At 39.5% G+C, this 23520-nt stretch overlaps 1 protein-coding gene across 1 annotated transcript in view; it reads right to left on the bottom strand.

The window, feature by feature from the left end:
- The window catches only part of CDHR1 (cadherin related family member 1), a 63773-nt gene that overhangs the window by 9494 nt on the left and 30759 nt on the right, over positions 1–23520 (bottom strand). The window contains exons 9-16 of the mRNA XM_081954557.1: positions 22896–22974; positions 20410–20510; positions 19084–19287; positions 18168–18320; positions 8903–9067; positions 7888–7955; positions 5835–6063; positions 4313–4567 (exon numbers count right to left, since the gene is read on the bottom strand). Of these exons, the coding sequence (XP_081810683.1) occupies positions 4313–4567; positions 5835–6063; positions 7888–7955; positions 8903–9067; positions 18168–18320; positions 19084–19287; positions 20410–20510; positions 22896–22974 (1254 nt within the window). The remainder of the gene's footprint in view (positions 1–4312; positions 4568–5834; positions 6064–7887; positions 7956–8902; positions 9068–18167; positions 18321–19083; positions 19288–20409; positions 20511–22895; positions 22975–23520) is intronic.

The following is a 23520-nucleotide window of genomic DNA, read 5'->3' as shown; positions in this document are numbered from 1 at the left end:
GATCTTTGGCCTGCCACACTTTCTTATAATTTTCTATGCTGTTTCATTAGTGTAGTAGTTGGGAGGGGGAAATAGAAAGGAGTAGGATTTTGGCATGTATTGTTGACATTCTTTTATAGAAGCCAAGGTCATCTTTTGTCTCCGCACCTCGACACCTGACCGGAAGCAGAGGGGTGTAGTTGCCAGCATGGAAGATGATGATTGGAACATGTGATGGATTATGGAGTGTGGGGATAGATCATGAACTTTCAACTGGGTGGAATTCCAAGAAGAAAATCAGTGTTGGAATTCCATAGACGTGCTAACTTGCCTGTATGAATAAATTGGACCTTTAAGGATAACTTTGCCTTGGACAATGATTTAATTCTGCATGGTATTTAGAATGCTAACATTATTCCAACGCTCTCTTTAAAAAGAATTCACTAGCACCCCCCCTCACAGGGTGGTGGTGGTGATGGGGGGTGCTGCATTCCCAACGCTGACCGGGACAGCCTAAAATATCAGCGAAGAAATAATGAGAAAGCTTTTGGTGACAAGAAGCTGAGTGCCGGAACTTCAAAGGCAATGGAATGCTGCTTCCAGTTTTATTGCATCTGGCAAGAGGACGGAGGGGGCTGGAAAAGACTTTTCTACACCCAGTTAGAAGATGAAAGGAATGGAGATTCAAGCCATCCCCATGCAATCATCTCTAATGGGGCTTCCCGGACCTTTCGAACAACTAACCGTGAGTGCATGCTCTCCCTCCTTCCCCCCCCCCCGCCTTGGAAGCAAGGCTTGGAGGAAAAAAACCACTAGAACGGAGGTTTGGACTCCTTCCAGATGGCAATAAATGAAATGGCTTATTACCCTGCATCTAACTAGGAGACAGATTCCCTTTCAAAATGGGAATTTCAACCCAGGCAGGAAAAAGGGATTTGCCCAGCATCTTTCACTTGCCAGCCACCACAAATGGGGCTGCAACCAGTAAATGAAGAAAAACCAGATTGGGTTTTCTTCCCAGATTTTGGATGGATGAGATGCCACTGGCCACCTCCTTTGCCATCAGCATGGGAAAATGCTCCAAGCCAGCAGAGGGCACCTACTTGGCCCATAACTCCTCCAAGCCAGCAGGAGGGTCCTTGGCACATAAACCCCCCTAGCCAGCCTCCCTCAGCAGATGGCACCATGGCAGAAAGCTGGGCAGTGGCCAACCGAGGGATTGACCTCCCTACCGGTTCCAGTCTCCCCTGCAAGGCCCCAAAAGGTTCTTACCAGACCTTCCTACAGAGAAGAAATCTCCATGGAAGAAGGTTTTATCAAAGGGAAGCCTGTGGGATGGATGGCGGGAAAATGTGCACCTGCAAGGCCCCAAGTGATTCTTACCCCACCTTCCTACAGAGTAGCAATCTCCAACATGGAAGAAGGGATTACCAAAGAGAGGCCTGCAGGATGGGAAGCGGGACAAGGTGCATCTGCAATGCCCCAAAAGGTTCTTACCCCACCTTCCTACAGAGAAGCAATCTCCACCATGGAAGAAGGGTTTACCAAGGGGAAAGCTGCAAGTTGGAGAGCAAGCCAATGTGATGAAACGGTTCCTAAGTTTAGAGATGTAACTAGGTTCCATTCCTCGTGGGGGCCAATTAAATGCCACCATTGTTGTCAACTTGACCACAGAGCATCAGAGTGCTTGGCTCCAGCCCCAATGCCACAAACGTACACCCAACCACCACAGCGGTAAAGAGGGGGTCCCAGATGCCCACCACAGAAGAGTAATCTGGGCCAACAACCTCTGGAAGAGCATCCCCAACTTAAGGTGACGAAGAGTCCTACCAAGGGGGAGGCCTCGGAGGGGGAAAAGGGCCAGCCGTGGATGATTGAATCCAAGAGCCCAGAACCTACAGCACCTGCAGCAGAGAGCCCTAAATGGCCATGGGAAGAGGTTGCAATGGACTTCATTGTGGAACTCCCAGACAGCAGTGGGAACAGAGTAATTTGGACTGTTAATGATTTGGTGTCTAAGCAGGCACACTTCATTGCTTGCTCAGGATTGCCATCCGCAAACGAATTAGCAAAAATGTTTGTGAAACATTTCACAATGTATGCAACCTAGAACCACGGAGAGTGAATTTCAACAAATGTTTCAACAACTCCTACAGGGACAAGAGGAAATAAAAAGACAATTAAAAGAGATGAAAGAAGAAATTAAAGAGAACCAGGCCCAAATTAACAAGAACTCACAGAGATTGGATCTTTTGGAGGGGGGAATGGCTGAGATGAGGGAGGGGATGGAAGGGGTGCAGAAGGGGAACAAAGAACTTGAGACCCAACAGATGAAAATAGAATTTGAGAGAATGTCCTTTTATCTTAGATTTCAAAATGTGGTAGAGACAGATGATGAAGATATAAGGGACATCATGACAAACATTTTGGCCGAATACATCCAGAAAGAGAAACAACAGATGGGGTGGGAACTAGATTTGGTTTATAGGGTGAACTCAGCATATGCCAGAACACATAATGTACCCAGGGAGGTTCACATTAAATTTCTTAGAAAAGCCACAAGAGATGAAATTCTGAGTGCACAAAGGGGGCAAGCTTTGAAATATCAAGATAGGGAAATAACCATTCTGAAACAGATCCCCAAGAAAGGGAGGGAGAAAAGAAAAAGCTATTCGCAATTAGCGAAGAAATTATACTAGAAGGGGGTGTGGTTCAGATGGTTGATGCCTGAAGGTATGCTAATATTTTGGGAGGACTCAAGAGTCAGAATTAATACACCCATAGAGGCGCAGGCCTTTATGGAAAAAAATAAAGCACTCCTAGATAAACCAGATGACCCTACAACAGACATACAGGACACGGGAGGGGCTGGAGCTCTGCTGGCGGGGGGATATGGGGCAATACCAAGAAAACTCAGATCTCAAAAATGAACAAGAAAATTTGCTTGACATTAATTGATCGAAATTATTAATTGAATTTATATGCTGACTATATATTGCTATTTAGTAATGAATTTTGTGTTAATGTATACTATGAGTATGGAGGGAGGGGGCACCTACCGCACTTCACAACTGCCAAAATTTGTAACCTTTCCACCACCCTTTTCCTTGCTATTTTTCAAAAAAACCAATAAAACTTTGTTTTAAAAAAAAAGGAAACTAAAAAAAAAAGAGAAACTCTGGCATTTGAAGTGTGCAAGTCTTAAAGCTGTCAAGTTGCAAGACCCTTGCTCCCCTAACCCTTTAGAAAAAAATGCAGAGGTCTTCAAACCTGACAGCTTTAAGACTTGTGGACTTCAACTCCCAGAATTCCTCCTCCAGTCATGTTGCAGCGACATCATCTGCGTGGATCTGCTCCATCTTTGGTTTCTTCATCGTAGGCAGGGCTGTTGCTGAAGATGCCAACGAGCTGCCACCAGAATAACTGCTGCTACCTCCTCCTCCTCCAACAGCACCACCACATTTGCACCTGAGCTCAGCGCTGCGTTAACCCTGCCCCCTCCTCCTCCGCCGTGCTTTTGAGGAGCCACGAGGCTTTTTCCCCCCTGCTCCCCTCCACCTTCCTACTGGCTCCCGCAGCCTCATGGCTCCTCAAAAGCGCGGTGGTGGAGGAGGAGGGGGCAGTGGTAACGCGGCGCTGAGCTCAGGTGCTCCGAGCGGAGGGGAGGCGCTGCTGCCACATGCGGGGATGCCGGCTGGAGCTTTGGCGGCTTCATCTCAGCCGCGCCGGGCAGCAAATCCCGCAGTGCTGTTAGAGGAGGAGGAGGTGGCAGCAGTTATTCTGGTGGCAGCGGGGGCTTGGGGGCTTCACAACTACCCTCAGTTGCCTCGTGCTCATCAAAGCAAGTCCGGGGAAGTCCTTTGCGGGCGGCCCGTTCTAGTTGCCTGCAAAGGACCTCCCCAGCTTCCGGAGCCTGTGGCAATAGAAATCACTGCGCGGCAGTTGAAAACTGCTGCGTGGTGTTTTCTTGCCACGTGCGCTGCCGCGCAGCCACGCAGTCGCGCACCTTAGAGGGAACATTGGCAATCGTGTCCAGGAACAGAGGTGATTCCAGTTCTCCTCCCCGAAGAGAACCCCCAATTCAAGAGAGTCAATGGTCAAGATAAGAAAGGCATTCAAGGTGGGCTGACTCAGATCTCTTGTGGGCACACAGGGACTCATGATTGATGATGCATTTGACCTCCTCCCTTGGGCTTAGCCTGGTTGTCCCCTATAAAAAGTTTCCATTGGATTATACCACAAGGTGTTACGCAACTGCAGTTAGTAGACACACTGTTGTTTTTCAGCCCTCTCCCTTAATTGCCCCCTTATTTCATCAATTTTCTCTTCTTACCTCTTCTCTGATGCCAAGTTTCAGAACAGCTGTGGTGCTAAACGATGGAGACCCACGATCCTTCGCTTGGATGATCACTGACCAAATGCAATCTTTGTTGTTGGTGATGTTGTGAATGATGTCCAAGGATCGTATGTAAGATTTCAGTTTAATTTCTCCAGAGCTTTGATCAATATCAAACACATCGGCCGGATCAGTCTGCATAATGGCGTAGTCCACAATGTTATTGGGTTCTTCTGCATCTTGATCTATTGCCTGTTTTAGTAGGGTTTTGTTTTAGATCAATGAAAAATCATCATTTAATAAATGTTCATCTATTTTAAAGAAGGCAAGAAAAATTCACTAAATGTCTATTTACTGTGTCCCCAATATGGCCCCTGGATTTCAGATTATACAGTGGAACATAGTATAACATAGATTATGGATCAAATTGGTTTCTGGAAGTAAGCTTAACTATTAGAATTTTGAAATCACATTTTCTTTTCAAAATGTAGCTACTGTATTCCTGCCAATTTTTTCTCTCACAAAATGGATGGTGATGGCAATGATGAATAATTATTATGGTGAAATGGAACCATTCCATCATTATAAATTCGAGGAGATGGGGGTGGCAATGATGAATAATTATTATGGTGAAATGGAACCATTCCATCATTATAAATTCGAGGAGATGGGGGTGGGGGAGAGACTGGAAGGAACATAAAGCTTTAAAAAATAAATACTATTTGATTTATATTTCATGATAAACCAATCCCACCAAATAAGGTCCACCAGATATATCTCAAAATTCTAAGAGAAAAAGAGTGATATAGACAGATAGAGATAGATAGATAGATAGATAGATAGATAGATAGATAGATAGATGATAGATAGATAGATATAGAGACAGAGATTTCTCAACTATTTCTTCACTGTTGAGTTGCAGAACCTTCTCAATGCTCTGCTGTGTCCTTTATTCCTTTTTAGAAAGCATTTTTTAAAAAATCTTTCTGCACTTCTTTTTAGAGATGGCCTTTTGTTTTTCTTTTCACCTTCATGCTTAGGATTTTCTGCTTTCATAAGTATTTTCCAACGTATTCACATCTATACAAAAGTACAAACTATCTTTTAAAGTATTTTTAGGAATGAAGTGACACTTGACCTGGGCTCTCACTGATACGACTCATTGAGAAGAATGACTTCCATTCTCATCCATCTAATTCTGTAGCTTAAAAAATAATATCGCCTTTTGGAAATATGACAATATTTAGCTTAGCTGCAGAGCACTTTGGATTCATTTCCAAAAAAGTGCCTTTGAAAGTCACTTCATTTTTCCCCCTCAGGATCATGGATAAATGGTGATCCTAGGAAAAGATGTTGCTGCTTTCAAGAGTTTCAGAGAAGTGTTACTTCCATGTTGTTCTCCAAACCACCGGATTCCGAGGAGGAACCCAAAGCCCCACACAGCCCCTTTTATTTAGCTTTTCATCTTATTATTATCACGAACCATCACATCTCAGAGAGCAACAATATTTGGACCCACCTCAACTTTTACTGGGGATCCAATAATCATAGTTTTTTCCTGAATGTTCTCACTGAACTCTGGAGAATGATCATTGACATCAAGGACAGTGATGAAGACTTCGGCCAAACTATGCTTTCCTTCTATATCTTCTGCTTTCACGAAAAAATGGTACTTAGAGCTCATTTCTGCATCTAAATTGGCCCATGGCTGGGTGTAGATAATCCCAGTAGATGGATGAATCAGAAAGCTGGGGAGGAAATGGGGGAGATTTATTCTGCTCAACTATATAGACAAAGAAGCACTGTAACCTCTCCTAACTTAAGAAAGTGAAGAGTCTTGAAATGGAGTATTTCAAAAGGAACCTTTTATTAAGAAGAATGGAAGTCATTAAAGTCAAAGCAACATCTGAGCCCCCTTAGACAATGCAAGTAGAATTAAACAGTAGAGACCCCTCCCATTTGTTAGAATGTAGATTCTAGCCAATACACAAGTGTGAAGATGTTTCCTTTATCAACTGCCCTGAGAGCCGAATAAACATATATTCCCATGGTTATCTTCCATTACACAGTAAAGTGCAATGTCCCAGATGGCCATCATAAACGTTCCCCCAAAAGGTGATGGGATCTCAGGCATTTTGGTGCCAAGAAACCAGTTGTAAAATATCGGTTGTCACAGTCACTGCCAATAAATTGACTCCAAGCCCCCCCTCCTCCCAATTGAATGGCAGTATCACTTTTAGGGACTCTGACAAGCATCCTATAGCTCAGAATCACTACTGTCAACATTATTATAGGTTAGAGATGATCTATTAACCAATTTAGTTGCATAACCCTTTAATTATTTTTCAGCATATTCAAAACAACATACGATTAACTTTTTTACAGGATTTCTTATTCTACAAATCCTTCAGGACCACTACAATAAAGTTACTCTTTCAGATTTGAGACTCACTGAGGCTATTTTTAGGAATTACAAAATCCATTTTTAAAATGGAAAGACACAGGATAGCCCAGTTGAAGAGCTGGATTGACTGACTTGAGGAGAAAAACTTCATAATATGGTGGAGTTGGCAAGGACCACAGTGACAATCTAGTCCATAATCTACTCAGATTTGGTTACCAGTTAAATAGTATGATCCTGGATAGAATTATTCTATTCTATTCTATTCTATTCTATTCTATTCTATTCTATTCTATTCTATTCTATTCCATTCCATTCCATTCCATTCCATTCTATTCCATTCTATTCCATTCTATTCCATTCTATTCCATTCTATTCCTATTCCATTCCATTTATCTTCTCTGTCTATCTAGCTATCTATTTTATCTTCTATATCTATGTAACTATATGTGTCTGCCTATATATCTTTCTCTCCCTCTCCCTCGCCCTCTCCCCCTCTGATAGTTTATGGGAAGAAATTCTGTCACAGAAATGTCATGTACACCAAATCTTCACACAACAAACACATCTTGAGTTGTATGTTAAGGAGCTCTCTCTCTCTCTCTCTCTCCCCCTCCCCCCTCACTCTTTCTTTCAATACTCGGAATGGAGACATTCAGAATGGTAGCAATAAACACTGAGAATTGCAGCATGAATCATGAAGTTCATCAGATCTACAGATTACAGAATGAAAGGGCGAAGAAGACTATTTCTTACTGATTGTTCTCGCTCTAGCAGGTTTTGCAAGCAGGTTTTGCATTTAATGTCTTTCAGACTCTCCTCTGTATCTGCTCCACTCTGGAGATTGCAGTTCAGAAAAACTCTTTCAGCAGTTCACCCTTTCATTTCAAATAATAGGTTTATAATAGACTTTGATATAGACATTTGATCTGAGCAGGAGAAGGGAACCAGGAACACTTTGTTCCTTCCTTGTTCCTTGCCCAAATTAGAATGAGATTGGAAAGAAAGAGGGATGCAAATTTTCCTGCTTGAATATGATGAGCAATTTTCTTTCCTTTCAGTACTCCTCACATATGCATTGATGCATTTTCCCTTAAAATATCCTGTTTATATTAAAATTGTATATATTTATATGAGTGTATGCTGGCAAACAGGCATATTGCAAACTTACAGATCTGCTCCTGTTCCATAAATTGAGTATTTTAATTCACCCCAGAGGCCTGAATCTGGATCAGTTGCCTGAGGAAGAAAATAAAATGATTGTGATGGGAAGTTCTTGAGATTCATATTATACAGTTCTGAAAATTGTTCCATACCTTACTGCGGAACAGATCATACTAAAGATTCAATATCGGTTTACATGTAAGTGTAAGGTATTAAAATGGCTATTTTCAGGGATGAACAATTTTGGGGTAGAAACTTTTCTTTCTGCTACTTCTTCAACCCAAATCATCACTATAATCTATCCTTGGGGAAAGAGGAGGAGTCTGCTTAATGTATCTGCTTCTTTTTGCAATTTGTGGAACGTTACCATGCCTTCTAAAATATAGGAGGTGCTGGATCTGATTAATGTCTATGCTCATTGATTTAGATGTGTTGATAAATATAACAAAGGATGACACTTTTGAAGAGAATGATGCCAAACAGCTACACTACCAAGTAGGTTAGAACACAGAAATCAAAATGATAGGGTAGGAAGGGACCTTGGAGGTCTTCTAGTCCAATCTCCTGCTCAAGCAGGAGACCCTAGTCCATTCTGTTTAGTCTTAAAAACCTCCACTGATGGAGCACGCACAACTTCTGGAGGCAAGCTGTTCCACTGATTAATTGTTCTCACTGTGAGGAAAAATTTCCTTATTTCCAGGTTGGATCTCTCTTTAATAATCTTCCATCTGTTATTTCTTGTTCCTGTCTTCAGGAGAATAGGTGGACCCCTAGTTTTCCATGACAGCCCCTCAAATATTGGAAGACTGCTATCATGTCACCCCTTGTCCTTCTCTTTGTTAAGTCTAGACATACCCAGTTCCTTCGATTGTTCAGAATATGGTTTGGCCTCCAGACCTCTTGTCATCTTTATTGCTCCACTCAGCATGCTTTCTAGGGTCTTAACATCTATTGTGTATCATGAATTAATAGGTAGAGTATTAAGGAAGTTGTAAGGCTTTTAAAGAATGACATGTACTTACAGTTACAGCAACTACATTGGAACCCCCGGGAGAATTCTCTGGGATCTTGGCGATGTAGTAATCAGATGAAAATTGGGGGATGTTATCATTCGTGTCCAAGAGATGGATCACAATATCGGCCGTTGAACTAAATTTCTCAGGTGTGTTCACTTCTACTGCAAGAAGCTAAGGCAGTAAACAGAGAAGTAAGAATTTACTTTTTTAAAACATATGAAAGGCTTTCCTTTTTAATAGATTAACATTGGTGTTCAAATGGTTATAAGGAAAAGCCATCATTCATTGTCATGCTTTGGATCATTTTTCTCCATAAATAAATGGACCCGTATAATGTTTTTGACTCATACTGGGACCTCATTTATTCAATTGTAGGACTTGTGCGCAAAGCAGGTCACATTTTAGGCCAGATTTATGCAGAAATATTGAAAATGTCAAACAGTTGTGCCAGCTTTTAAGCACCATCGTGTTATATGGTAAAAGAAACAGATAAAGAAATGTTTCCAAGAGTTGTTAAAAAAGAAGCTTGAAAGTGCAAGTGTGTAGTAGCATGTAAAAGTGCATCAAAAATCACCTAATGTCTGGCCTGCTTCTATTTGGGAAGTTTGCCCTCTCAGCTGACCAAATCAATTCTGTTTTGAAAACGATCATGGCTAAGAGTTCTTTCCTCAGAGAAATCCAAATTAAAATATCCTTGCAATAGTCTCTCCCTAAGAATCTGGTAATGAATTACCTTGGCATTCTCTGATGAAAACTTACAGGTTAAGTGTATTAGAAATACGAGGTCCCATGGCTCTTCCGGTGGTGCTGCTGGCCTTGGAGGATGCTCCCTCAGGAATGCCAGCCCCGTGTTTGAGTAACAAGCTGCTAGGAAAGCATAAATCAGCTGTCCAGCGGTTTGAAAAAAAACCCCTCGGGAAAAGAGGGGGAAGTGAGCTGTCTGGCATAGGATAGAGGCCCCCAGCGGCCCCAGAAGCAATTCTGTGGCATGAAGGGTGTGAACTCCCCAGGAAGCCCGACAATCTCCTTATCTTGGGACGCTTCTGCCGTTGCAGAAACAAAAGGCAGCGTCCACCCCTGCTGTTTCAATGCTTATTCTACATCTGAACAAGATGCAGGCGGAGCAAATCAGGAGTTCAATATATCGCAAGTACAAGCCTTAACTCCATAGATTATATCTCCTTCTGTAAACTTAAAGGGAACTTTAAAAAAAATGGCACCAGAATAATAAAGGGTGTGTTGAAAACGAAAGTGAAGCGGAAAGCTGATTAGCACTTGTTAAGTGCTTGTTAGTGCTGCTGGAAGACTTGAGAGAATAGGTGGATTTTCTGGACTGAACAAATTGGTTGCTTAAAAGCTTGATTTGAATACTTTGAAATGACTTCAAAGCAGGCAAAATTCAATGTTTCAAAAAGTGCTGGTAGTTCGCCAGCACAGTCACAAAAGTTGCCGTCTTTACTACCTCCGGTGGAAACACAATCACAAACCCTGACACTGGAGGGTCTACAAAATAATTTACAAAATGCATTAAAAGAACAGGCAGTTGTCTTGGAGGGGAAAATTGCAAGTGCCTTTAAAGATGTCTCTGATGAAATATCTGGAATTAAGGATTTAATCCAAACACGTAACCAAGAGATAAGGGAGGATATAGTTGAGGCACTTAAAGGATTATTTGGTTACCTAACATCTCTCGATGAGAAGGTGGAAGAAATTAATGAGTCTAATACAAAGTTGGACAATAAATTTATGGAGGCACAAAGTAAAATTGATAAGTCAGAGGCGGAGCTTACAATGATACAATATAGAACAATGGAATTTGCCCTGAGGATAAGGGGTTTGAAAGGACATAACCAAGAAAATTTAAGAGAGATTTTTGCAGACGCTTTCGCTCAATTAACTGGGGAATCAAAGGCCGAATGTGCCTGGCAAATCAACAAAATTTACCACGTTAATTCATGGATTGCCAGACAAAGACAACTGCCAAGAGATATTGTAATCAATTTTATCACCAGGCAAATTAGGAATGAAATATTGCAAGCAACCTATAAAAACAAATTGCAAGTGGCAGGTGAAGATGTGATAGTATTGAAGGAAATCCCCCCCCCAAAATGTTGAGATCTAGAAAGGACTATGCATTTCTAGTGGATGAACTTAGAAAGCGCCAGATTCAATACAGATGGGAGACCCCAGCCGGATTGGTGGTGAACTACCTGGGAGAAAGACATTGTCTCAACTCTGTCTGGAAGGCAAAAGATTTTTATAGCACAGTATTAAAGGCAGGACGCCCCCCCATCTCCAGGTCCCAAAGAAAGAAAAGAGACAGAGGACCCCAGCAGCAAGATAATCAGGCACAAACTGGGGTTGTGAGTTTATTGCAGGAAACAGAAGAAATTATGGAACAGAGACAAACCCGTGCGGCTACTAAACGTAAAGAACAAGAATCAAAGTCTCAACAAACCCAGATGATAGTCCAAGATAATATAAACACGAGCACAGAAGCAGTGGGAGGAGCTAGACCGAAGGTGAAATCCCAGCAAGATTTCCAGGCAGCTCTTTGAAAGCTTTAGCGTGCTGAAGATGACAATTAAATTTCTAACTTGGAACATCAATGGCTTAAACTCACCACAAAAAAGGAAAAAAATATTTCACTATTTGAAACAATTTAAAAATGATGTAATTTGCTTACAAGAAACACACATTAGAACACAGGATCAGAAATACTTGATGAACGCAAGACTGGGATTGCATTTTGTAGCATCTGCTCCGGAGAAGAAAAACGGTATAGTCATATATTTAAGAAAAGACTTAAAGGCTGAATTAATTGAAGCAGATCCTCAAGGTAGATATATTGCAATTGAACTATTAATGGAAGGAAAGAAAATATTCTTAACAGGAGTATATGCTCCCAATCAACAACAAGAAAAATTTTATAAGTTGCTTCACACTAAATTAACACAATGGGGTTACAGATCCTGCGTTTTAGTGGGCGATTGGAATGGAGTACTGGATCCCGTTCAAGACAAGAAGAGGCTTTTGCAAAATACCCAAACACGAACAAGATTACCTAAATCCTTTTTTGATATGATGGATGACTTTAAACTGAGAGATATCTGGAGAGAACGGAATGTTAAAGAACAGGATTTCACTTTCTTTTCTGATAGGCTCCAATCCCTTTCTAGAATTGATTTTATACTAATTACAAATGACTTTTTTCCAGGATGAAGAAGACTAAGATATGCCTGAGAACTTTAACTGATCACAACCCGGTTTGGATGGAATTTGAATATGGAGACCGACCTAGGAGGTCTTGGAGATTAAATGAAAATCTATTTAGATATGAGAAAAATGTTACAGAATGTAAAAAACTATTGAAAGAATATTTTGCTTTTAATATGCATAAGGGGATATCTATGGAAATGGTTTGGGACGCAAGTAAAGCATACATGAGAGGTGTTTTAATAAATTTGAATAATGTTTATAGGCGCAGACAAAGGGAGAAACAAAGGGAATTAGAGGAAGAGATTAAAAAAAGAGCAGGAGTTAATGTCTAAACCAGATGATAAGAAGACAAAAGAGGTAATTACTTTATTGCGAGGGCAGTGTAATATGTTAATGTCGGACCAGATAGCCACTAATCTTCTATATGCTAAACATAACACTTTTTGCAATGCCAATAAACCAGGTAGATGGTTAGCATATATGTTAAGGAAAAAACAAAGATCTCGTAATATAGAGAAAGTAGAATACAAAGGGAAAGAAGTTTTTCAACAGGATATGATTAAAAAGACTTTTTTTAGAATTTTACACCAGATTGTATGCTGGTGACAAAATACAAGGGTCAGTCATAGACCGATATTTGGAGAAAGAGAAAATTCCTATACTTACAGATGAGCAAAGGGGAAGATTGAATCAACTTGTAACTACAGAGGAAATCTTCCTGGCAATTAAGCAGTTAAAAATCGGCAAAGCTCCTGGCACAGATGGCTTGACAGCAGTTTATTATAAAAAGTTACAACTAGATATGATGGAACCTCTTAGGGAACTATTTAATAAAATCCAAATGGAAGGCAGGGTTCCACCATCCTTGAAAACAGCTTTTATTTCATTGATTCCAAAAGAAGATCAGGATCCTACCCAGCCAAAAAACTACAGGCCTATTTCATTACTTAATACAGATTATAAAATTTTTGCTAAAATATTGGTAAACAGGTTAATGCCAATTGTGCAACAAACGATTCACAATGATCAGTCTGGTTTTATACAGGGGAGACAAATGAAAAGTAATGTAAGACAAATCATCAATATAATGGAATATTTGGGAAAGTATAACCAAGTCCTGGCAGTGCTTTTATTCTTAGATGCGGAGAAAGCATTTGATCAAGTCAATTGGCAATTTTTAATAAAAATATTACAAAAGATGCAGTTCGGAGAGCATTTCATTCAACCTATCAAAGCAATATACCAGAAACAGACAGCACAAATTATAGTTAATGGAGGCTTAACAGAATCTTTTAAAATTGAAAAAGGAACAAGACAGGGGTGTCCCTTGTCTCCATTATTGTTTATTTTAACCCTGGAATTGTTATTGAGCAGAATATGTGGGTCTGACGAATTACAAGGAATTAAGATTAGGCACTACGAATACAGAGTAAGAGCATTTGCAGATGACTTGGTTGTAACTTTAACCCAGCCGGGGGAATCAGTTACAGGTTTAATGAATATAATTAATCAATATTGTCAAGTATCTGGGTTCAAAGTAAATCTAGGGAAGACAAAGATGATAGCTAAAAATATGGCTACGAACAAAAAAAAAGAATTAGAAAGAGTAACAGGATGTGAGATAGTAAAAAAGGTTAAATATTTAGGAATTTATATTAAACCTCAAGTGGGAAATTATATAAGTACAATTATGAACCATTATGGCATAAAATACAGATATAAATGAATAAATGGAAAAAACTACAATTGTCTTTGTTGGGAAGGATAGCAGCAGTTAAAATGAATGTTTTGCCCACGTTTCTATTCTTCTTTCAAATGATTCCAATACTTTAAAAAGATGCAAATTTGGAAGAATGGCAGAAAGGTATTAACAACTTTGTTTGGGCAGGAAAGAAACCGAGAATAAAACTTAAAATAATGCAAGATATACGTGAAAGAGGAGGCTTAAACTTAAAATTATACTATGAAGCTTAAACTTAAAATTATACTATGAAGCAGCAGTTTTAACAACAATTAGCGATTGGATTAACCTATCAGAGGATAGAATATTGAATATTGAAGGTTATGATCTGGTATATGGCTGGCATGCCTATCTAATATATGACAAGAAGGCCAACAAGATTTTTAAGTCATATTTTAAGGAATGCTTTACTGCATGTCTGGAAAAAATATCAATACAGGCTAAATGACAAGATACCTATGTGGAGGGTGCCCAGACACGCTACAGAGAACATAAGTATAGAACAAAAACAAGATGTATCTACATATGCAGAACTTCTTGGTATGGATAGAGGTGTACCACAGTTAAAATTGTTGAATGCATTAAGAGACGAAAGGGTAATTCAAACCTGGTTTCAGTATGGTCAGTTACAGGCTAGATGGAAAAAAGACCAGAAATCTGGTATTATCCAAAATGAGGATAATTTGATAAAACAAATTAGGGACCAGGGTCAAATGCACATAAAAAGGTTGTATAATGTATTGATAGAAATAGACTCAGAAACAGAATTAGTTAAAGATTGTATGATAAAATGGGCGCAAAATTTTGAAGAACAAATAGTGATGGAAACATGGGAAGAGATTTGGGTAAGAAATGTGAAATTTACACAAGCTCAGAACTTGAGAGAGAATTTTTACAAGATGCTGTACAGATGGCATTTAGATCCAAAAAGGCTAGCCTGTATGTATCTGAATCTACAATCTAAATGTTGGAGATGTTACTGTGTTGGTGCCACATATTACCATATTTGGTGGACTTGTAAAAAAGTTAAAGCATTTTGGTTAAAAATATGGTGGGTTATTCAAAATATTTGGAAAAAGAGGATAAAGTTCACATCCCAGTTGTTTTTCCCAGTTGTATAGTTTCAGATTGTACTGTTATAGAGACTAATTTGATTTTGAACCTAACGACGGCAGCAAGATTGTTGGTGGCACAATATTGGAAGAAGGAAGAGTTGCCCACTATCCAAGAATGGACATTAAAAGTAGTAAACTTGGCAGAGATGGCCAAAATTTCAGCGTATCTGAAGGACCACTCAGATGAGAAGTACAAGCTGGACTGGAGAAGATGGAGTGACTATATTCAAAACAAATACCGGACTAAAAAAATTCAGTTAGTTTATGAATGAAGGCATAAGGAATGCTACAATTTATTCAAAGCTAGTTTAATAAAGGGGGAGTTAAAGCACAAGAATAGTAACATGTTAAAATTAGTTAGCTTATGTTAGCGTATGGTTGTTAAATGTTTATACCCTGTATTTTGCTCTGGGAGGTCGGGGGGAGGGAGGGAGGAAAGAGGGGTAGGGATGGGGGAAGAGGGAAGGCCAAGGGGGGGGGTAATAATTGTAAAACTTATTAAAATTCTAAGAATAATAATAATAATAATAATAATAATAATAATAATAATAATAATAATAATAATAATAATAATAACAATCCTCTGATGATGCCAAATGCAGACTCTGCAAAGAAGTTGATGAAACTGTTGACCACATACTCAGCTGCTGTAAAAAAATCACGCAGACTGACTATAAAATGCGGCACAATTCAGTAGCACAAATGATCCACTGGAATTTGTGCAAAAATTATAATATTAAAACAACAACAAACTGGTGGGAACATAAGCCTGAAAAAGTCACCGAAAATCAGATGGTCAAGATCCTGTGGGATTTTCGTATACAAACAGACAAAATACTAGCGCATAACACACCAGACATCACACTGGTTGAGAAAAAGAAGGTTACAATCATAGACATCGCAATACCAGGTGATAGCAGGGTTGAGGAGAAGGAACATGAAAAAGTCGCGAAATACCAGGACTTAAAAATTGAAATCCAACGATTATGGCACAAACCAGCAGTGGTAATTCCAGTGGTAATCGGCACACTGGGTGCTATTCCAAAAGCACTGGGATTACATTTAAAACAGTTAAAACTTGACAAAATCACCATCAGTCAAATGCAAAAGGCCGCACTGCTTGGATCTGCACGTATATTAAGAAAATACGTTACGACGTCCTAGGCCCCTGGGTGGGGCCCGACTAGTAATCAATGCCAAATCCGGCGAATCAACTGGCTGCTGTGATACAATCGAATAATAATAATAATAATAATAAAAGAAATATGGATATGTTGCTTTCTGATCCCCTGTGAAGGCGGAGCCAAGATGGCCAACTTCCTCCTTCTTCTTTGCTTTTACGAATGAAGTTTCCCCTTTGAAAGGATTTCTGGCTTTATATTACCCTACACCCCAGGGATCTCCTGGAGCGTCTCTTCTTATGTGGTCCCCTTGGATTTGGAACATTTGATTCTTATTTTTTGGCTTGGAGCTGTATAGGAAGACTAACTTTCAATTCTGGGCTTGTTTGCCTCACAATCTCTCCCAGCTGTGCATTCCACAGACACCATTTCTTCTGTATAAGACTTACAGCTATCTCTGAACTTAACATGGGTCCTAAAAAGTCACCACCTGGCAAAGGAATCCTCGGCCCCAACATCTTCTACGTCTAGCCCGATTACTCAACAGACACAAATGGCCTAATTTCTACAACCTAAAACAACTGAAGAGAGTTCAAAGGACGTATCTGTTGCCCAAATGTTTCAAATTATTATGAAGGGACAAGACGAACTGAAAAAACAACTGGCAGACTTAAATGATCAGCTCAGAGAAACGCAACAACAAGCAACACAAAATAAACAGAGAATAGGTGTACTGGAGGAAGACACGACTGGGCTGAGGGAGGAGGTTAAGATTGTCCAGAAGGGGAATAGAGAATTTGAAAATCATATGATAAAAATGGAATTTGAAAGAATGTCTTTTTTTCCTTAGATTTCAAAACTTACCAGAAACAGAAAATGAAGACCTTAAGGAGATCATGACCACAATTTTAGCAGAATATATTAAAAGAGATAAACAACAGCTATGGTGGGATATTGATTTGATTTATAGGATCAATTCTGCATACGCTAGAACACACAATGTTCCAAGGGAAATACATGTTAAATTTCTTAGAAAGACTACAAGAGATGAGGTCTTAGGAGCTCAAAGGGTGGGACCACTAAAATATAAAGACAAAGAAATAACCATCCTTAAACAAATTCCAAAAAAAGTAAGAGATAAGAAGAAGAAATATTCCTCTTTATCAAAAAAATTATATAATAAAGGAGTTTGGTTCAGATGGTTATTGCCAGAAGGAATGGTGATTTTCTGGGAGGGCACTAGAATTAGAATTAATATAGTAGTGGAGGCAGAGGCTTTCATTGAAAAATACAGTGCCTTTCTAGATGGAAGAGGGGACAGTACACAAGATATGAGGTGGGGAGGGGCCATGGCTCTGCCAGAAGACAGGGGGGAGGAAGCAATAGTGAAAAGACTCAGGTCACAAAAATGAGTTTGAAACATTATTGCAATTGTTGTTATAATGTAATTGTTGGAAGTGACATAAAAGATGATTGAATGCAAAACAAAAAGCTGCCAATGTTTATTTCTTAATTTTTGATTCTTTTTTTTCTGTAAAAGTTGTGAGATTCGGGGGGATTTTTACCTTTTGCATGATGTAGCTGTCAAAATTTTCTGGTACCTATTTACCCTTTCCTATAAATATTTGTAAAAACCAATAAAAATCTTTTTTAAAAAAAGAAATACAAGGTCCCACCATTTCAGAGATATTCATATTTTCCATGTAAAATTTAACATGTGGATCTGGTCAATGAGCATTTCAGAATCTTTCAAGTGTTTTAATCTTTGTTATTCCTGTTGTTCTTCTCTAAAAGGTTTGAAGTTCTGAACTCAAAGCAGTCCCTAAAGTGCTTTCCCAATTGGCAATTGCATTCGGTTTTTTCCTTGACAGTATTTCACTTCTTATTCAAGAAGCTTCAGAACTGAAGAAGATTATTAGATGAGAAGCAAAATGTTTTCAAGGGGAAAAAACATCCAGGGGAAAAGCATCTTTGGGACAACTGTGACCTGGATGAAGTCAGAAGAGCAAAAACAGAGTCCATTCCCTCTTTTTAATTCAAGCTTGAACTGAAGAAAGTAAAAGTCATTACAATACCTTGAAGGTTAACTCCTGGAACTTTTCGTAATCAATGGCAGCAGAATTTTCCACTATTATTGTGACTTGGGCTTCATTTAGAACTGTTTGAGGGACAACACGGAAAATTTCTCCAGGCCCAACAAGGTGGAGGTTAAATTTAGCATTTGCTCCCTGTGAAGAAAAGCCATGAAAAGAATTTAGTTCTGGTTATGGTGGCATGAAAGAGCATTGCTCCACTTCTCATGCAGTATTTGTCCATAAATAAGGTCTGCTCTCTTTATACTTCATTCCCATGTGCAATGGCCACCTCACTCAAATTTCTTTCCAAATTTCTAGACCTAAGGAGAAATTTCCTGACCATGAGAACAATTAACCAGTGGAATGACTTGCCTCCAGAGGTTTTGGGTACTCCATCATTGGAGGTTTTCACGAAGGGTTTCCAGCTCAAGCAGGGGGTTGGATTAGAAGATCTCCAAGGTCCCTTCCACCTCTGTTATTCTGCTATTCCATCCTGTAGCCTGTGACATTGCCATGCAAACATGCAAGGGGTGGAGCTTGTACAGTGACATCATAATGAGTTTTTAGTAACATGATTCTCATTGCATGGATGGTCATGTTTGGAAAGCAAGCAATGCCCTTAAACAGTGGTTTATTTGTAGTGATATGTTTTTTTAAGTTGGATTTTTTTCAATTGCTAAAATGGTTTTGATGATTTCAGATTCTACATGCTTGATGGCCTGTTTATTTAACTGATTTTCTTGTGCTTTTGGACCCAGATAGCATCTTAGGACTGTGTGAATCACAGCATTATGTTCACATGCTTATGTGAGATGGGATCCTTTGGTTTTGCAAACTAGACTTTAGCATGTAGCATGTTGTGTGAACCCAGTCCTGATACTAGGAGCAGGAAGATAGAAGTTGGATACCTACTGACCTGATCTGAATCGTTGACCATAATTTTGAGGCCCCTCAAGGTTTCACCTTCCAATGGGTGCTCATAGATGGTCAGCTCAAATTGGTTCTGTGGCCCACTTTCTCCATAGAAGGTTGGTGGGTGATTGTTAAGGTCTACCATTCTGATGATGACTGTGGTGGACGCATGAGCAGTTTCATTCTCTTCTGAACCAATTTCGGAAGCCTACGGCAAACAGGAAAGAAAAAAGGATGAGGAATCTTGCCCTCTCTATGCCCCTTGTGGTCTTGTGTTGCCTTGTGGATGCTGTTCCTTCTGCAAGACCTCTGTGACAATAGTAATAGCAATAGTAGAATTTATTTGGGAAGCCAAGTAGGAAATGGTGTGAGGCAGCAGTTAGAACCCACAATGATGTTAAATGTATCATTTTTGCAATTGTGTCATAACATGCATAATATTGGATAGTGAGACAGGCGGCATATACATTTAATAAATATATAAAGGCTGCTTTCTGCCGCTTGCAGATGCCATGAAACCAGATAAATTTGGATGAGAACAGATTAATTACTCAACAATCACATGAAGATAGTTTTCTTTAAAAAATAAAGCTCTAATAAAATCTTTCTTCTGCTTTTGGTTAACCCCCTTTCTTTTTAAAATAATTATTAAAATTTTAAGCCAGAAAGATAAAAGCTATAGAGTATAATAATTAAGAAAGTGAGGAGGGAGGGAGGGAGGGAGAGAGGGAGGGAAGAAGGAAGGAAAGAAGAAGGAAAGAAAGAAAAATAGAGAAAGAAGGGAGGGAGGGAGGGAGGGAGGGAAGGAAGCCGAGAATGCAGAAAAAAATAAATAAGAAATGACTTCCAGTTTTCTTCTATAACTTGTAAGCAGAAATTTAATTTGACCTCTTACGCTATGGTTAGAAGATAACGTTCATATTTTCCCCTGTCTGCTGTTTTTTCTAATAATCACACCTATCATTATTTTCTGTTTCACACACAAAGTCTCTTTCGTGTTCTTTCCTCTTCTTTTGACTCAAAATCACACATGTTGTTTAAGTTGAAAGTTGTTAAAGATGCAAAATAGATATCTCATTACCTCAACGTGTGCTCTGACTACACATTCCCTATTTATTCCATAATTTTGGGGGTCATGATTAAATAACATCAGGGTTCTGTTGTGCCAATGATCTTTATGGTGGAGGCATTAGAGACTGATGTTCTTGATGCTTCAGTTCTCTGGGAAAAAGTGTGTGCTATTTTTACAGATGTTGAAATCTGCACAGTATAAATCCATCATAATCATGGCAAGACTAAAAGTTTATGGTGAGAAAGTAAGACAAGGTACCTGGACTTTCAGTTCATATACTTCTTTCTTCAGTTTAGTTGGGTTTTTAACAACAGAAATAGCTCCCGTTGCATTATTTATTTCAAATGAATCTTCACTTCCTGTGAAAAACAGAGAAATGCAAGGTTAGCCCTGTGGAAATTTTAGTTCTCTGGAAAGAAGAGCCACACAATCCTGTTGTCATGATGCAACTAGTTGAATCCAGCAGCTATTGACCTTGGATGGGGGTCATACCACAGAACAATGAAGTTATGTGGATTTCCCCAAAGGCCTTCCTGTTTGGAGAATTGGAATGGATCCCAGAAGTTATCTAATGTCTGTGTCAAGGGAGAAGATCATCCCTCCATTAAATCTGAAAGGTGAGCAGAATCCAAGAGGTAATCTGTATTCAGATAGTTTTCTTGGTTTCTGAAAACAGGCATGAAAATAGTCTTAGATTTTTAAGAAATATTGGTTTGGACATAACATAGAGATCATTTGAGCAGATCTGCTAAAATAAATAGGCTTCAAGATGGCTACAAATGAATTAGATCGTGTTCCTCTCAGCTAAAAACATAATTGCATCCTCATTCAGTTTATTGTGATGAAATGGTCATGCCTTTCATTCCTTATTCTTTGAAAAACATTTTTCTGCTCAATGTCTTTCTGAGAAAAGCAGAAGATATGTGTATTTTTAAAATATACATTTTAAATTTCAGTAAGCCAAAGGGAAGAGATTTCAGGACCCTGAAGAGCAATAAGCAAAATTATCTCTAAAAACCCAATTTAGGATAGATATAATAATTTTTCTCAAACAAAATGGAGACTATGAATGATAAACCCTGTTTCTTTCTCTCCCAGAGAGCTTCAGTTAGGTTGGAGGAGAGATGGACCAGGCCCTAAATCAGCAAGAGACAGTGGCTTTTGCTCAGAAGGGGAAATCGATAATTTTCTTATTCTTCCCAGAGAAAGGGCCCAAAAACAAAATAACAGAGCTGGAATGGATCTTGGAGGTCTTCTAATCCAACTCTTTGCTCAAAAAGGAGTCCCTACACCATCTTAGACAAATGGTTTTCCTAAAAACCTGCAGTATTGGAGCACCCACAACTTCTTGAGGGAAATCGTTCCATTGGTTGATTGTTCTCATTGTCAGGAATTTTCACCTTAGTTCTAGGTTGCCTCTCACCTTGATTACTTTCCATCCATTGTTTCATCTCCTGCTTTCAAGTGCTTTGGATAATAGATAATAGACCTCCCCCCTCTTCTTTGTGAAACCAAACATCACTTCAGTCTTTCTTTTCATTAGACTAGACATAGTTGTTTTTTACATTCTCATGCAAGAATACCAAATTGGTAGTAGGGAGGTTATGTAGCATCAACTACAGGTTAGAAAATGTGCCAATGTGTTTGGAGGAGAATTGGGACATGTATTTTTGTGCCTAGCAGAGTCCCCAAAGAATCAGCAGTCTGGTGGACAGAGACTGAATTAACTGTTTTGGGAAAATGGGAGCAGTGAGACAAAAAAAACCTAGACTGATTCACACACAGGAAGAGCTGTGATTTTCCATCTCCCCACCGGCCCAGTTGGGGCTGGAGTTGGGGAGTGGTTATAGTTTTGATGATGTTAAGTTCATTTTGCTATGAAACACATTTTTCTAGTGAGTCAAGCTTAAAAAGGCGAGACACTGCACTGATGGTTTTCAGGAACTGGGCCATTCAGTAGTAAGGTTTCTGAGGGGAAACCTGAAATGTGGGAATTAGGCATATTCCTAGCATTGAAGATTGTCCAATTTTCACTGAAGGATGAAAAATCACAAATCACCTGCTCCTCCTGAACAGTAACAACAGAAGTCTAGAAAAGCAGAATTTGTGGATAAAACTGTCCTGGATCTCTCTATAAACCCACTCTAAGGATCCAGGCGCTACCTCGGAATGCCAAAGTATTGGCTATATGAAGCATAAGCTGATTAAAAAGAGAGAACATTTTTAATTAGCAGATGTATAATTATACCTCCCAGCCATGAGAACATCTCTCGTAATAATTATAAGTGAGAAGATTTAACTTTCACAAGTTTCATTTGCTGTGCATATTTCTGGAGGGGGAAAAACACATACTTTGTCACACACTTTTTGCAACAATTTGAAATCATCCTTATGTCAAGTATGAATGTCTTCTAATTTGCCCCAAACCAACCAACATGTGAAGGGATAGGAGTCAGAAAGTTAAACTCTCTTGCAAACAACAGTTGCTTTTAGGAGCAAGTGGTTTCATTTTTCCAGAGTTTGTGATTCAACAACAAGCTTAAAGCAACACAACCACCAATGCAGGGGATTTGGTGAATCATATGAGGTCAAATGTTGGGCAGGTGCAAATTGGAAGTGCATACATAAACATTTTCAGAATATTTTACAGCAGTTGCCCTAGGAAATCATTCTGATAGGTATCGTCAAGGTTCTCTTCTTTCCTCTACCTAGCTCAGTTATGTCTTCCCAGTTACACCACTTACCATTCACAATGCTGTAATATATATCATTAGGTATTCCCCTGTCTCCGTCAATGGCAACAACAGTTATAACTTCCGATCCCTAGGGAGAAAAGGGAAGGGAAAAAAATCTTTATATCGAGAGGCCTAATTGTCAGGATCTCCCTTGTCAGCCTGGTACTTTCCTGGCATCCCTCTATCAAAGGGGAAGGGAGGGGGAGGCATTTGGGAAAATCCACACATGTGTATCTATTCGTGGAAAATGGGGAGGGGGTCCTGACATGTGAAGAAGTCCAGAGCTGTTTATACTGGTTATGTTGGGCATCTTCAAGGCTACTTACCCTGGGTGTGAAATTCCACCAGCCTAAACAACCCAGAGTTTCCCACAACATTGCAGGGATTGGGTGGCCATGGGTTTGGCTCTTTGTGTCAGTGAGCAGGAACTTCAGATTTGCCTTCACTTTCCTGCAACCAACATCTTTGGTAAAAGTGTTTTTTTGCTTCCATCAACTGGAGTAAAGAGTTTGCTTTCCTAAATGATGGTTTGGGGGCAGGTCTGACACTAGTGAAGTAAAAAGAATGTGAAGTGTTATTTTGAGGAGATGAGATGGGACATCATAGTGGTAGGGGAAACTTGCAAATGAGACTA

Source organism: Natrix helvetica (genome assembly GCF_964273705.1).
Source record: "Natrix helvetica genome assembly, chromosome: 5".
Classification (NCBI taxonomy): Eukaryota; Metazoa; Chordata; class Lepidosauria; order Squamata; family Natricidae; genus Natrix; species Natrix helvetica.
This window is presented reverse-complemented; position numbering and strand designations above follow the sequence as displayed.